Source organism: Phaenicophaeus curvirostris, chromosome 1 (assembly GCF_032191515.1).
Source record: "Phaenicophaeus curvirostris isolate KB17595 chromosome 1, BPBGC_Pcur_1.0, whole genome shotgun sequence".
Lineage (NCBI taxonomy): Eukaryota > Metazoa > Chordata > Aves > Cuculiformes > Cuculidae > Phaenicophaeus > Phaenicophaeus curvirostris.
Genome location: NC_091392.1, coordinates 95,130,513 through 95,147,187, shown reverse-complemented (window position 1 = coordinate 95,147,187; position 16,675 = coordinate 95,130,513). Strand labels below are relative to the sequence as shown.

Genomic DNA, 16,675 nt, shown 5'->3' with positions numbered 1-16,675 from the left:
CACACCAGTCCGAACTGAATGATTTTAAGCCAACATATTGTGGCAGGTGATGCCAAAAAGAATGGCTCGAAAGGTTTTATTTTCTTTTTCAATTAAAGCAGGGGTCAATTTTGGACCTCATCACAGTTCTTGAGTAGCTCTGTGTTACAGGCTTATCCTGGTGAGGAGCAAATTAAGTCCAACAGAAACACAAATTAGCTGCAGAACCTGATTTAGCTGAAGAAAAAGTGAAGGGGCTGGCAGCCGGGAATTGCCTCTCCTTTTTCTCCGCTCAGGTCCCACACCCATAGCTGCCTCTTTCCCAGCTCCCTCTCAGGCGTCCTTCCCCAGACCCCGCTGGATGCGGTGCTGCCGTGCCACCTGCTGGCCGATGGCTCCAGTGTGTCCCCATCCACATATTTTTTCCCCTTTTCTGATTCCCTTTTTTTAAGAACAAAAAAGCTGACGTCTTTTGCAGTGACTGACTGTATGACAGAAGTTAAACTAATCTGCTTCTATTATACAAACCCATATAGACAAGAAAATCTCAAATATTGAGCCTTCCATGCGGGCAAAGTCTGTTTAGCTTTGTAGGAAGGAATGTGTTTTCAGTTCAGCACAGAGATTCCCTCAGTGATGGATTTAGAATTTCTTGTGCTATAAGTTAAATAATATAACAGAATACTTTAAAAAAGTCTGTCACATAATTCTTTCCAGTAAGCCATTCATTTGCCTAAAGTCCTGGGAAACACAGTGCTCTGAACCCTGATACTCATCGACCAGTGTTTAGCAGTAAATAAAGCAAATCAGAATACCAATTCTAAGCTTGAAGTGATTGAGTTTTAGTTGATTTGCATTCATTACAGAAAGACCATTGTGGTAACCGCACATCTTCAAAAAAGTTTAGAGGAACAGTTTCTTGGCTGGCTGAAAGTAAAGTAAGACCACACTGCTGCCAAAATAGTGATCCTGCTGCAGATCTTGTGCCTTGTGTTAGTGATCATGCAGCTACTGACCTGGCTAAGAACTGTGCAGCAGGCTAAGCTGATCCATCCCTCAGCATGGTCTTTTATAAATGCAAGGAGATAAGCATCCTGGGCAGGATAAGGGTAAGACTGGCCATCCCTTCCACGGGCTTAAACCACCTGGGAAACTACCCCCAAGGTCTTGAAGAATGCGAGCACAGCAAATGACAGAAGCTCATTAAGAACAAAGTAGGATAAAATTATTATATTACTGTTTTTTTCACGTTTACCATAAATTGAATTTAAAAAAAATGGACTCAAGAGTAATTATTGTTTCAAAGGCACAACCCTTCCAAAAGGACTGGCATTTTCTGTCATCTTTAGGGTTCTTATTAATTTCTGTCCTTAAGTTTCTGGTCTACAGGTGGCTTGTGCATGAACCCAAAGTTGAGTCTTCCTTGTGACTCACCGATGGCAACTGAGTCTTCTTCATGAACACTTCCACCAGGTCTGCCCTTTGCCCTTTTACCTCCTCAATCCCTCTTTGTGATCCTGTGCTGCAACCCTGCGGCAATAGCTGCAGACTATTTTCTTCCCATATCAGCAGCATAAGGTGCTGATTATGCTTTGTTTGGTTTCACAGTGATAGGAAATTATATATTGGGTCATATTAATCAATATTTGTACAGTAAAAAATAATTGTAAGCATGGCTCATGTAGGTGTCAAAAAGCTTGTGTTAAGCCAGCATTTCCTGTGTAATCACGGTGTCCATATGGCAGAGCTGTCGTCTCCACACGCTTAGTAAAACAAAAAGCTTCAACACTTCAGGCAGGCTGATGGAGTGATCTGTTAATCTGTTCCCATTAATAAGACAGTAAATTCCCAGCTGATCACGCAATTCAAATTAAGCACATGTAATCTCACAGTGACACTCACAGCGGTGTTAATGTTATACATAGAGATAGATGGGATAGACAGGATGTAGTAAGTGTCCCCAAGAGTGCTCAGTTCCAACATTAATGTCATTTAGACACTCAGAATTTTAATATGGGTCATTAACACCAAAGTCCTGCAACCAGTATTCTAAAGGCAGAGCCTTTTAACTGTGTCAGTCTTCTATGTACTACACAAGGGGTGTGGGCAATGCTACAGGTTTTCCAGTTCGTGGCAGGATGGAGGAGTCCCGTCAGACTCCACCATGGAGGTGTACTTTATTGGAGGTGGTGGTGGCTTGAATGATGGAGGTCTGTCCATACTGAAATAGAAGAGAAAAAAACATGCGACCGCATAAAAGCCACATAAAAGACTGTTGTAAAATGTTCACAAGAGGAGAATGATGGATACTAAGTCATTACAAGGGCACCTGACATTTGCTCTTACATACAGAGACTTCTCTGTTTCTGTCCTATAGCCATAGTGCACCTCCTGGTATTCATTTGGCTTTCTCAGCTCCCACCTAACAATTTTACTTTATTCATGCTTTAAAAGAACAGAACACAGTCCTGGTGAACCATTCAAGACCCTTGTAGAGATCTTTTTTCTCATGCTGCTCTCTGAAGGTATATTTAGAGACTCATAAGAGCTTTTTGTCAATTTGTAGGCCGAGAAAAAGAAAGGTCCCATCCAAAACCACTGAAAAAATAAATTCCATTTTTACCTTCAATATACAGGATTTGCAGTCATGTTTCAACAGACCGTTCTAGAACTGCAAATGATTCATCATCACGATGATTTTTCAAACATTTTAGAAATATTAGTAAGACTAAAAATAATTGGCTTTCATCAGTAGATCTCTGAGTGCTTTTGTAGGGAATTAAACTTTGGTAATAATTACAAACTCAGTGCTTCTTTGACTGGGATTAAGTTTCAGGTAGCCTACTTTCACATATATTATTCACAACTCAAATAAAGTTGCCCTAGAAGTACAATTTCATTAAAACTTGTCCTCAAGTAACCATGCAAAATGAGAGAGCAAAAGCAGTTGGCGGGGAGTCTAACAGAAGTGAGGTCTTCTGAGGAAAAGGATTGGCTTATATTCTTCCCTCACACCCTGAAGCTACACCGCAGATCTTTTTTTATAAGTTTATTTTAGAGATAGCCCACGGAGCAGATGAAAGGACTGAGAAAGCTCCACATTTCATACTGCTGTATGAAAAAAAATGGCATTAGTGATCCATGTACTTAAAGGCCTTGTGACTATGGATAGTGCCAAATGAAAATATATGATTCCAGACAACTGGATTAGAGTTTGTGCTGTCCTCTGTGCCACTCCTCCTGCCCCTGTGGTTCCCCTCCCTGGTACTTACATCTCCCTCTGGTACTGACACCATTTCCTGATGCCTAAAGCTAGTAGAAGACTGCAGAAGAGGAGCAGGATGGCCACTGCTGCTGGCCAGGGGAAGTGACTGGCTTTCATGTTCCTTGTGCTGCCTGGAATGGACACATGAGAAAGAGCTCAGTTGAATGTCCTGAGAGAGGAGGAAAAATAGGAGCTTGTTGCCTCTGGCTCGCTGCTCCTCCCCAGGCACTGTACTGGTGACAATGCAGCCCCAGATCAGCACCAAATTACCAGGTTCACAGGCTGAGGGTTTCAGACTCTGAAAATTGCAGCTCTAATTTATGGACTTAACTCACTTTTGTTCTGACTGGGTTTGCAGGCTGATTTCAGCCACCCATCGGTTCCCATGACGAGATTATCCAGGCACAGCCCAGCAGTTGTTTTATCTGAAAACTTTTGGTTTTCTCTGTTCCCCCGTGAACATCTCTGAGAAGAGTAAGGGTGTTGTGGTGCAGCTGGACACCACTGCCTGCCCCAGCCCTCCTTCCCACTGGCTTATTTTTCATGCCACTGACAGCAAACCCTGCTGAAACACCTGGTCAAGGGTGCAACCAGCTCTTGGAGTGGGCTCTTGTTGGCGGTGCAGCATAGTGGTATGTCACCTAGCCTGGGTCTTAGCCACAGCAGCAGCCAGTGCAATGGCTGGGAGCTACGTCCATCACACTGTGTGAGCTGTGAGTGGCACCTGGGGCACAGGCGTGTGGTCAGCCAAATTTTGCTGCTGGAAGGAAGCATGCACTGGAGCATTGCTTGTAGTTGCAGGGAGAAGCCAGGAACTTTTTTCAGCTCCCCTGGTCAAATGTATATGATGCTCTGTGTCATGCTTCTCTGCTTTTCTTGCTTACTGCAATAGCATGGTGAAAGAAGAACATTTGTAGGATGTGTCTTACCAGTGCTATTGATCAGTAGTAAAGTGCTGGTAGTAAAGAAATCTTTCCCTCTGGTAACTGAAATTGTCTGATCTGTGATGCTGAAGGACAGGTTACCTGAAAAGGTATGGACACAGAACATTCTTAGTAACTTATTTGGTTTTGTTTATTTGTTTGCTTTTATGAAGGTTGTGTTTTGAAGCCACTGTTATTCACCCTGCTGAAGAGTGGAAATTAAATTCCAGAATCAGAGTGTCAAAATTCACTTGGCAAGATGCCTACATTTTTGGCCTACAACCAATTAGACAAAAATAGTGCCTTTATAAATCTAAATAATTTTAATAGAAAGAAAGATAGATTGTTAGAAAACACCTGTTAAGATGTTACCAACACTGAGCTGCATGATGGTCTGAGAGAATGATAAGCTTTTTAGCTCTTTGATGGTAATGAAAAAGCTAAAGAAATTAAGTAGCTTAGCTGCAGCACAAAGAGTCTGCCTCTGCCATGACTGAGTAAAACCACAGTCTCCTCTGTCAAGTAGTCTGAACCACAAAAATAGTCTTTCATCTGTTTGTAGAGAGATATTTTGCCTTTCCAAATATAGCTAAGCCACCTATATCCAAGGCTACATTCTTTTTTTTTTCCTAGCCATCTTTGTATTTGTGTCTTCCAAAATAACAGCTAAAATATGTGAGAAGACAATGGCACAGTATTTCCAAGTTGCCACAGCACTTACGATGCCCCGCAGTCATATTCACAGAGGCTTGTGTGGCATTCCTGAGGCTTTGTGTGGATTTGGTGGTAGAATCATTCAAATCTGTACAAAAAAGAAATAATATTCTTCAATTATCTTACAAGCCTGTATGTAGCTGCTTCATTAGGCTCAGCTGTGGCTATTTTGTACTCATCATTTTTCTCTGATGCAAACAACAAATGAAATACCAGAGATATATGGAAATATCTAGTATAATTGCTGGTTTATAAGTACAAGAAAAATATCCACTGTTTAAATAATCTAAATGAGTAACCAGATAGAGCCAGGAAAATTTCTTTCTTATGAGATGCTGCTTCTGATTGAAATAAATTGAGAACTCAAGTGTGTGTGTGTGTGTGTATGTATGTATGTAATAAAAAGCCCTACCAAAAGCAGTCCAGTTTTAGCGAACTCTCAAGATTCACTGAGAGTTTTGGACATTAATTCAATTCAGTCCTTCTTTTCTCCTAGTTTATTAGGTGTTTAATTTTATGGGGATAAGCACGGTAAATCTGGCATTTTAAAAAGTTTTATATAATGAAAGAGAATATACACTTAGAAATCCCATAGCACTGTGCTCTATACAGCACGTTGATAGGCACTACTTATTATTATTATCTACAGAATGGCTTGTGTTACAGCCTCTGAGGACTGAACTGATAATGGTAATCCCTTTGTACAAGCCTCTTGGCCCTGGGAGGGCACAGGGAAATACCCTGGTATGTCTCAGCGGGCACACCAGTGCCCACGTGCTCTAAAATTGCCCTCAATTACAGCTACTGGATTTGAGGGCCCTTGAAGGCCATGCCTCAGCTGGTAGTCAGATGGGCATGGCTGTAGGGAAGCTGGTGACCGGTGCAATGCACAGGACCTCCTGCAAGCAGTAGTGTAATTCCGCATGCTTTTAACAAAGATTGCAACCAGCAAGCTGTGCAAGAGCAGGATCGTGAAGTGTTAGACCTTGTCACGAGGTCTCAGTCTAAACGCAGGGTTGTGGGCTATATGCGGGCAAATAAGTACCAGAATGCTGCCAAAAATATATCTAGAAAATGGAAAGTGGCTGCAACCTTCACACTTCAGCCAAGAGAGAACTGCTGTACAAATGCAAAAGTGCATTGACAGGTTCTGTCTGTAAAAACACAAAGACAAACCAATGTGTTAAAATAGAAAGTTACTCCTGGTTTTCTGCTGCTGAGCCCAGGTTTTCTAAAGGGAAAGACTTGTGAAAAAATGTCCAACCCTAGGGGTTTTTTACTGATCTTTAATGAGGCCGCCATTTGATGTTCTATTAGCCAGCCTTTATTGTCCCACATTATCTCATGATTTCACTGCTGCTCTGTGATTTTATTTAGCTTCTCCAGTAATTTATTTCATCTATAAACTACCCTCAGTACTCACTACATTTGCCTAGTGACTCTCTCAATTTTAATATTATTATATTAAATACATCTAATAAAACCAGGATACTCAAACAAATTTTGTTACTCTATTGGTGCTGCAGATCCTTGATGGCTTGGAAGACTCAAGCTTTTATCTGCTAACTTGGTGCAATTTAGCAGAAGAATTGCTTCTGTGAAATATTGAAAAGGTGTTACAGATTACACCACTTGACTTCTGGCCTCTGTTCAGGTGCACCTTATCCATATTTAGTAACAATTTTTGCATGGCAATATGATAACTATGAACTAATGGCCGAAAACAAGCACTGCAGACTAAAGTTCGTGGCAAAGGCATCACAAATTGGGGGCCACATAGAGCTGACTACCCACCGCTGTGTATTTTTGCAAGATACTCCAGACCACTGTAAATTTGCAACCCAACACTTGCTAAGTTGGTACCACATCTGCACTTTGCAGCACCTGTATTTAGCTACATCGCTCACCTGTTAACAGTCCTGTGAAAAAAAGGAGATGCATCACCTACTCACCTGCTGTTGTCAAACTCCCATTGAATGCTGTGGTGCTGGTATAGCTTTTTGTTTCTGCAGCAGAAATCAGTGCTTCTGTGAAAAATATATAAGCTTGTAAAAATTGCTGTAGAGGATCCCATCACTTGTTCTTTGTTTTTCCTTGTTTCTTCCCTGTTTCCTGACTAAAGAGACCAAAGAGTTGTAACCTACCTGAGATGCTGGACAAACACCACAAAATTTTGTGTCTGGTTTTAAAGTCTGTCACAAGCTAGAAACTCAAGAGTAGTTTTGTGACATGGATGAATAAAGTCTGAGAAAACATATAAGGCATTAAAAATGTGTTTTTGGACTCCAGCTGAGTTTCATCTGCAAGTCAATAGTACTGACTTCACTGGCTTGTTTCAATCTGAAGGAAACAGAGAATGATGAACAAACACATAAATCTGAATTTTGACAGGATTTCACCAGATGCAATGAGACAAAACTGTTTTCCCAACTAGCAAAGAGAAGTTTTGAAGAAGTTAGTGTATAGGAGTCACGCCTGTGATTCCTGTTGCCAAATACCAACTTATTTAACATTTGCCTGTTTTTTAAGTATTAAGTGTTCCGAAGCTGAATTAGCTGTTTATCTGATATTCAAACACAGACAGGTGGTAGTTAGCAAGTAGACCTCTATTTTCCCAAGAGGACTGTTTTACATTTACTAAAAAGAGTCTGTCTTTCCTAACACCTGTCTCATTTTTGGAAAAGTATTGTTAAGCCATCTGAACAAATTTGAGAAGGTGAAATGCAGCTGTAACCCAGCACTCAAAGCTTGAGCTAGGGGCTCAAAGATTGATCTATCGTGGAAGCTAAGCAAAGATCAGGCTGCAGTTTTAACAGTCTTGTTTGTTTTTCCTCCTCCTTCACCTGTCTATATCTGTGCACTCTTCCCTTGTATCAGTTCCCAGCTGTCTCATGGATTTTCATTAAAGATTTGCAAAATAACAGGAACTGAAACAAATCCTTTTGTAAAAGGGGACTGGGACTCAGTGTCCTGACTCAGCTGTGGCTCAAAGGGTCTGCTCAAGAAGCTGATGGTGGCACTGATTTAGGAATCAGCAATGATCCAGAGAGGAAAAGCATTAACCCATGGTCAGCACACCACGACTGCCACACATTAGGGACACTGGTTAAAAGACAGATGTTTCCTGGGCTACTTGCAGAAGGTGGCTCAGCTCCAGCTTGCACTATGACTTTGTCCTTATGCCTTCTCAACCAGTGAAGATATATAATCCAGGGAGAAGAATCCTCTCTGTTCACATTGCATATTTACAGAAACTGTGAAATAGTTTGTTGAGAGAGAAGGGCGTTCAGGCCACATGAACATGCACTTTGCTGCCCCACTGTCAGCCAGGCTGGGCAAGCATCTCTGCTTTGGGGATGGGGGAGGCAGCTTGAGAAGCAGCAAACTTTAATTTCAGTGCTGCTACAATCTGTGTTCCTGCCCTAACTATCCCAATCTAGTTTCTTCACGCCTCAGGGCATTAAGTGATTCAGCAACCAAGTAGCACTCTGCTGGGTTAGGATGAAGCCTTGTGTTCAGCATCTTCCTTTAGTATTACCCTACACACTGCCTATTGTGTTAGTCAAACATCTCTGGGTAAATACTAGATATGCTACAGCGTAATGTAGATTACTTTAAGCAGAGGTTACAGGATTGAATTACACATTTTAAGGAGGTCATTCAATGACCCACAAGCTCGTGAAAGTCTGTTGCAATCAATTTTTTTTTGTTTGGAAGAACAAGGCTGCCAGAAATACCATGGGTCGAATTCATTCATGCTGACTTTCACCTCAGCGGTGGATCATTTCCGAGCCAAAGATTTGGTGTGGCCATGAAGGAGAATATGGTATTTAACACCGCCTTGCCATGTTGCCTCTTCCTTGTGCTGTCTGTGCTGCTGTTTACATGGGCTGTTTTGTCTTTAAAATGGGAGCATGTGCCATGCCTGCATTTCCTCAGCCCACGTGGCAGTGAGCATACCTTGCTGTCGATAGGGGCAGCCCCAATGCCCTTCTAACCACTGCTTAAAAACAAACAGTGCGAGCTGGGCTTCAAAATGGAAAAAGACTTTAAAGAAAAAAGTATTCACAGACAGACTGTGTTGAGAGAAAATGCACTCTGGTGGGCATCAGCCGTTTAATTTGGGATCCCAGCTGCCCAGTAGGCAGGAGCTTCAGGCCTTCATCTGCTCTTGATTCAGGCTGCTGCCAGATGCAGAGTACATGTAGCTCTCCATGGGTAAATGAGGTTAAACCCTTCAAGTGAGTCACCAGCACAGAGAAGAAATCACTGAGTTGAGTCATCTGTTGTAAATATTTTGTTTATTACTGCTTTACATTTGTACTCCTGTCCTCTGATGTTTGGGTTGCATTTTTTCTAGGTCTAATGTCATTCTAATTTTGCATATTTATTAAAGAGATACAAGGAGTGTTTTAAAAAAGGTATACTTGATGTCTATTCATTCACTGAAATTAATGTGTGTATTCTGAACAGAGCATTAAAAAAGACTAAATCAAGACAGCATTTTCTTATATATTTATTTTTGAACTGTGGACATTCTAGTATATAATGCACTCAGAAAAGGGCTTTAGTGGACATTAGATTCTTGCTTCAAAAAATGCAAGATGGTTATTGTGTTTACCTAGCTTTCTCCTATACCCTTGAAGAAAAAGAGAAAACATTGTGGTTTAATTTATTACCTTGTGTGGTGGAAGCAGAGGCCAAGCTTGCTTGACTTGTGAAATCCAGAGACGCTAAAGATGTCAACCGATGCACTAATGACAAATAAATTACATAGTATCACATTTATCAATAGAGTCTTTTAAAAATAATATTCATAAAACAACCCAGACCAAAGACCTTGCAGTAGCTGCTTTGTAAATGCAGACTCTGTGGCAAGAATCCTACTGTCAGAGTTAAGGTTAAAAGCTCAAAACACATCCCGCAAATTCAGGGGGCAAACAGAGACAGCTGACTTTATTAATGCAGATCCTTTCATGTGGGCTAGGTGTTTGCATTATTTACTTATATTTTTACACATAAGGTTCAATTTAACTGCTATGAGGTGGATTGTGTACTTGATGGTGGTGCTTCCCCACCTAGCCAGGGCCTTACCAGAAATTATTCTGACAATGTATGGTAGTATAAGCCCAGGAGTCAGCCTACTCTTTTCCTTTCAGTTGCTAAAGACAGTTATCCATATGCATGTTCTGGTAAAGAAGTGGTATTTATCTTGTATCATTATTGAATGGGGATGATGTGCTACTATTGGGTCAAGGAAAAGTGGTAATTTTAGCTTTTCTATCACATGCTCATTTCTGTCGTAATAGGACAAATTTATCCGTTGTTGTATAGAGGGTTTTATTCTATTTTATAAAAAGGCATAAGAATAATATGAAATATTTAGAATGCCATTTTACATGCTGTCCTAACACGACAATTTTAGTGGGATCTGTGTCAGATCTCTTCTTGAGTAACTTCATAGCTCACAAATTCCCATCCAGCAGCACACCAGTGATACCAGAGTGAGCTGACCTTTCCCTGGCACACCTCTAGCTCTGTGTACATGACATTTAAACACAGGTCAAGCAGAGATCATACATCTATTAACTGAGTAATAAAGAAGGCTTTTTTATTTTCCTCTTACCTGAGGTAGTCATGACAGCTGATGGAAGGGCTGAATTTCCAAGGTCTATAACAAATCAAAGCAAACACTTTTACTGAAGGTGAAGGAGGTTTTTGTTCTGCTTTAGGAAAGAGAGTCATTCAAGGGTTTAAGAGTGAGAGTACATCACTCTTAATAATCTTCCAGTGCACAACCCAATCAATTGGTCCAGTAAGAAACAAGAAACACCCAAGGTGCTGTGAAAACTGTAGGTAAACAATGTTTTTTGGGGAAAAAAGGTTTGGAGTCCTGGGAACCTCCAGTCTGCACCTCAACTCAGAAAGCAGAAATGGTTTACGAGGTTTTATCCCATACAGTGGCACCTTACGGCCATGCAGGTTGAAATAATATATATGACCTGGTTGTGGCACCTGCATAGATCCATCCATGAGGCATTTCAGAGACTGCAGCCCTGACAATAAATTTCAGGGACACTTTGCATTGAAGAGTGCTCATTGAGTCCTCAAAGAAGGAGAGAGAGAGGGATTTATTCCTTGTAATTAAAGGACTCCTAACCAGTGTGCCAAGATCAGCAGAGACACCATCCTGCCCAAGTATTATTTACATCCTGAGTAACAGTTATCTCAATTTTTTTTTTTTTGCCCAGGAGGTGAGGCAAAGTACCCCCTGAGTAGGAAGAGTATGGCTCCTTAAAGGGCTCCATGAAGGAGGTGAACCATGAAAGCTTGCACATCCCATTAGAAAAACATATCTGAGAAGGCAGCCCAAGTACCTCTGTGTGGTCAGGCATGCTGGGAGGGATCTTTAGCATAAGTAGATAATCATCAAATCTCTACCTGCTTTCTTTTGCAAGCATTTGTACCTCCTTCGACGGTTCTCAGAGTTGCTCTTCCATCCACACTTAATTTTAGCCTTGCCTGTGTTAGCAGGGGTTTCATAGTAGCTGGCTGACATAAGAGGATCCCTCACCAAAGATGCAGTGGGTAGTGGGGCACCTCGAGGTGTGTCCAGCTCCCAGTACATTACGGCACAGTGTGAAAGGTGAAGCAGGGTGCTGACCTGACACAAGCTGCGGGGGCTGCTTTGGGAGATCTCCTTGCAGAGGCCAGTGAAGGACCAAGTCTCTGTCTCAGGGAACCTGGTACCTGGGATGGCTTTCTAATGCCTAGCAAGATATTGGCTGAACCTCCAGGGCCTGTCACTCCAAGGAGCATTCTACACAAAAAACCCACACTTTTCATGCTATTTGTCTACGATGTTTCTCTGACGCACCCATGTAACTCACCACTGAAATGCAGCTGCCTCCTGTGTGGAGCAGAACAAGCAAGCCCAGGAGAGACATCTCCAAAGGGCATCAGCTGAGGTGTCAAGGAAACAATTTATCTGTCTGCAATAAGCCGATAATAAGACAAACTTTGAGGGGCATTTAACAAATGTACACAAATTAAGAAACATCCCATTGGTTCTTTAATTAAGAAAAAGTATCGAGATCTTGGCTGTGTACTTAAGCAGAAGGTAGAGCCATTAGTGGGGCTGTTATTTTTAATTATCAGTTCAGTGCTGAAGAGCTATATTCAATGCCAGGTGAAGCATCAGAAATAACATGAAGTTCCCCTCAAGGCTGGGGTTTAATTATGGTTGGGCTTAATTATGATAGATTACATGATCAAACTATCTGTTCACTGTATTTTCACTGAAGTCATAACTGCAGAAAGGGATACCTTAGTACCCATCTAGAAACAAGTGTGCAAAACCATGTCTCCAACAGCTATAGGAATTAATAGGCACACCTCTAACATACTCCAAGTTATTTCATTCTCTCATTTATCCTACCTTCAGAAGGCATGGTGGTAAAAGCTTCAGATGAAGCTTCATTTAGATGAGGGTTCATGTCTGTGAAGTAAAAAAAATACAAACAAAAAAGAAAGATGAAGATGAAAGCAGTTCTTAAAAGTAGTTAGGCTTTGTTATAAAGGCTGAAAATTCAGTTTGGGGTTTGTGTCATACTGTGCATTAGTAGGGCACCTACACAGACCATAGTTGAGAATTAATTTAATTATTTCCTTTCTGTCACATGTAAATACAATAACTTTTTTTATGTAGAATGGATCTACCTTGGCATTAGCATAACCTTCAGGTAAGAACGTAGACTACTTTAATTGATGTCTCTCTCATTTAAATGTATTTTTTTGAATGTGTATGAATGTATTTGTATTTCTACAAAATTGCATATTGGGAGAAATGGACCATTTTGGAGAAAAAATATGATTTATCTCCCTTCCCTCCAAAGCTATGTTTCTAGAGGAGTAAGCGCTAGCTTTTGATGCAGTCTTTCCTTGTGGAGAAACACACCAATAAGTACATCCACAGCCACAAGTTAACACAACTGAGCTACAAGTAGTCACCGTGGTACATGACATATCTGTGCATGCTGCTTGAGGGCCAGCAGTTCAGTTGTTTTTATCTGTGCAGCAAGGAGCACATATAGTAAAATAAGAAAAGGTGTAGCTATGCATTTGCACCTGAAGAGGAGGCATACACGAGAGTGCTAAAGGAAATCAGTCTGCCCTTCTTGCTGTCACTTTCCATCTTTGGAAATTATATCCAGAAATCTCTGCATCTCCACGTCTTGTGCTTTCACCAGCTACCTGAGACAATAATTCTCCCTGCATCTCTAATTGTGTAGCAATTTTTTATAGTACAGGTTATAGGGGAGTTTCTGTATTGTCCAAAGTGGTTCAGCTGGCTTAGGCACCTTGTATAGGTTTCACTGAAGAGGTACAATATAGCTCTGACTCTGAGGGTTTGATTTTCCTAAGAGCTGCATTGTACGCATGCAGACTTTCTGCCAGGAGTGCTCAGTGAGAATCAGATGATTGTAATAACGTACTGGTTCCATGTGGCTAAGCTAGTGTGTTTGGGGGTTTGGGAAGTACAGTATGATACTGCCTAAACAAACAGCAAGCATCTTATGTTTGTGCAGGAGTTTCTTAGCTCATTTACAGGCTTGAACAAAAACTCAAGTTAAAAAACTCCCAGGAAGTTCAAGCTGTGTGATAAACTCTTACAATAAAGCTTCCATACTCTAGCCATTTCTTCAGTATTTCAAATGTCAGAGAGTAAATTTCTTCAGTATTCTTAATGTTTTACATTTCAGATGCGTTCTATCTATGAAAAACCTACCGAAGAAAACAAATATTTCTTCTGATGAAATATTCCTTGTTTCATTCCCAGGGAAGGAAAACAGACATGCACACAAGAATGTCTTATGTGTCTGGTGGGTCCCTTGCAACATCAGTGTTGATCTCAGGTGATAGAAACCTTCACTGTCTTGCACGTCTTCTTGGTGAACAGAAATTTCTTGGGGAAAGAAAAAAAGAAAAGCTGCAAGACACTTGCATTAAAATTGAAGCTATAAATCATAGCTGTGCAAAATACAGGTACTGAAAAGCAAGCTCATGTGGCTGCAGGTTTCTTTGCTGAGACACTATAAAAGATTTGGCAAAACCAGCACAGTTATGCCAAGCTGTCATTCCCATCACAGGCAATTGCAGAGGGCTGTGGTCATGGCTGTTCACCAGCTTTTCCCTTTGAGGAGGCCTGATACTCTCCCCTTCACCCAGAAGGACACCTACAGGCTCCCCGTGGCTGGAGTGGTTGAACAACCATCGCTTTCTCAGGAACCACTCCTACAGATGTGCCATTGTCCTGTTGACAGGTTGCATTACCTCTAGGCTGCTCCATCAGGCTCACTCTGTCCACATACCACACAAGGCTTGGCTTGGGAAATGCCTTCTTCACGATGCAGCTCACGTTCGGCTATGGGGCAGTAAAAGCCAGTTGTTAGCCTCCGTCATATCTCACCTGGCTGCTGGCTTCCAAAGTCCCTTATAGACAGAGCTTATTTACTCACTGTCCCCCTTAGAAAGGAAGCCCTCACTTTGTTTTTCTTGTGTTGCTTTCCCTTCCATTTTTCTAGTTGCAGATACCGTTGAATGGGAGCCCCGGGACACCCCCATCGCCCTGTGCCAGGTGGAGAGTGACTGGGCTCCAACACGCTCCACTCCAGAGCTGTGGCTGGAGGGATGTAGCCTCCTGCTTTCAGCCCAGTGCCTCAGTGACAAACACTAACATGGAGAAACACTGGAATCAGTAATGGGCGCAGCGTGTATGGGGAGAATGAGACACCCCGATTGCCACGTAAATCCTTCATTCGTTAGGCAGACGAAGAGACAAATCTCATGAAAAAGACTGCTTAACACAGTGATATGTTGAATATACAAAATCAGATACCTTTGTAGAGGTATGTAATGATATGATGATGATATGTAAGAGGTTTCCAGAAGTCACATGGAATTGCATACTTTAGATGCAGTGCGAGCATAAAGATTCCAGTACTGAGTATATGCTGGGGTAAGTGGCTGATGCCTTGGTGTACCTGCAATATTAGCGACAAGCACAGAACAAACAGCTGATGTTCTCATGCTTGCTAGCTCGTTGAGACCTTGGAATCTTTATTAAGACCCATGGGTTAACAGGAAAGGAATGCACTAGGCAGAAAACATGAAGATAAGGGACACATCTGTGTAAAACAGGAGGTTGCACTCTGTCGCTGTACTGCGGGATTCTCACGGGTGGAAATTCACTGGGATAGCTGTTAACTGGATACAGAAACACTGTATAAGGTTTGCACCCTCTCAATAAAGTTGATCTCACTTGTTGCCTCATTGTCGGGGTCCATGTCTTAATCGCTACAATGCAGTAGTTCAGGCTGTATGCCAGTTGCTCCAAAAATCTTTATTTGTGCTCAGTTTAATTTCCCATCAAGCAATAGATGGGAAGGACCTCAAAATCAGCGCTCGATGAAGGGCTGCGTAATAGCAGGGTGGGAGGTCTCATCCTTATGCTGCCTGGATGTTACATTTACTCAACAGCTTATAGCACTAAGAGATATTACCTTGTCCATTTAAACAAAGAGAAAAACAAAAACCAAAAAACTGACTACTCATGTAGCACAAAGCCCTCTTGCTCCCACTTTGAAAGAAGGTGGTTCACACATACAGTTAAAAACAAGCTTGAGGCATTGCAGCCAGCCAGAAGTCAATCATTCAATATGAAGACTGAAACTACCTGGCTGAAACACTTCCCTTGCCATGGTAAATAACCTCTGAACTCAACTCATAGTGCAGTTGCTTTCCCTGCTTGTTTACTTCATCATTCCCTTATTTTTCAGTGATTTCTTGTTCATAATATTTTTAGAAATGCTTGCTAGGAAGAAATAAAATCTGACATTCAAAGTAGATTTAAGTCCTGTAAGAAAGGGTGGAAAAGAGAAGCAAAGAAGTCAGTGTTTGGTTTCTCTTGCCTGCTTTCAGGATAGCAGCACCCCTTGCTCTGCTCAGCAGGACAGTGCAGGCAAAAGTCTGTAATGTCCCATATCACACCTAGAAATAGGTCACCAGGAAAACTGTAGTGGTTTTGCAGAACCGACTAATGGCTTGTCTGTCAACAGGTGAATAAGGTTAATGTAAGGTTCTTCCTGCCCACAAGTGCTGTTTACAAGGAAAACTTTATCTTAGTTTGGGATGCTCACAGATCAACAGCTTCAACCTAGATGGTTCCAGCAGGATCCCCTCCCTTTGGAGAGGGATTTTATGCAATGTAGAGAGGGAAGCTGGAGGCTGCTGGGAGATGGGGAGGGAAAGGGTGCATGGCAGCTCCCTGCAACACCAACAACTCCTGACATGCCCTTGAACCTGTTCTGGAGCTTTCCCAAGGGCTAATGCAAAATCAGGTTTTGCCCACACCATGGAGAAGCCCTTAGCTAGCTCCAGTTTGTGCTCACTGAAGCAGGGTTGGGAATCCCTGAGAAGAATGAGCATGAATGGCTGACATTAACTCATTGGCTCACTTGTTGCCTTGTGAGCTTAGTGGGTCTGGAGGCCCTTTCTCTGTCTGATTCAGCTTAGCCTGCCTGGCCTTAATGGGGTGACATGGTGACAGTCATGGATATTACTTTTCGATCCAAAATTGCTCACCTTCCCCGAGGTGCCAGCTGAGCCTTCCTGCAGGCTAACAGAGATCTCAGGGTAGGCTGGAAAGCAAACAGAAATGTATTAGTGAAATGGCTACTGAAGGTCACAATAACAGCTTCTAATGAGACTTAACAGCCTTGTATTGAAAAAGAGT

General features: G+C 41.8%; 1 protein-coding gene across 2 annotated transcripts in view; it reads right to left on the bottom strand.

Annotated features, from left to right (window-relative positions):
- Positions 1-1,139: 1,139 nt before the first annotated feature.
- Positions 1,140-16,675, bottom strand: part of CD96 (CD96 molecule) — a 29,076-nt gene continuing 13,540 nt past the window's right edge. Inside the window, exons 5-14 of one of the 2 annotated variants that reach the window (XM_069868861.1) lie at positions 16,525-16,580; positions 14,215-14,305; positions 13,670-13,846; positions 12,320-12,379; positions 10,508-10,552; positions 9,561-9,635; positions 6,834-6,908; positions 4,174-4,269; positions 3,252-3,375; positions 1,140-2,200 (exon numbers count right to left, since the gene is read on the bottom strand). In XM_069868861.1, the coding sequence (XP_069724962.1) occupies positions 2,092-2,200; positions 3,252-3,375; positions 4,174-4,269; positions 6,834-6,908; positions 9,561-9,635; positions 10,508-10,552; positions 12,320-12,379; positions 13,670-13,846; positions 14,215-14,305; positions 16,525-16,580 (908 nt within the window). In that variant the 3' untranslated portion in view covers positions 1,140-2,091. Of the gene's footprint in view, positions 2,201-3,251; positions 3,376-4,173; positions 4,270-4,777; positions 4,970-6,833; positions 6,909-9,560; positions 9,636-10,507; positions 10,553-12,319; positions 12,380-13,669; positions 13,847-14,214; positions 14,306-16,524; positions 16,581-16,675 lie in introns of those variants that run through there. The other variant, XM_069868870.1, reaches the window with a different exon arrangement.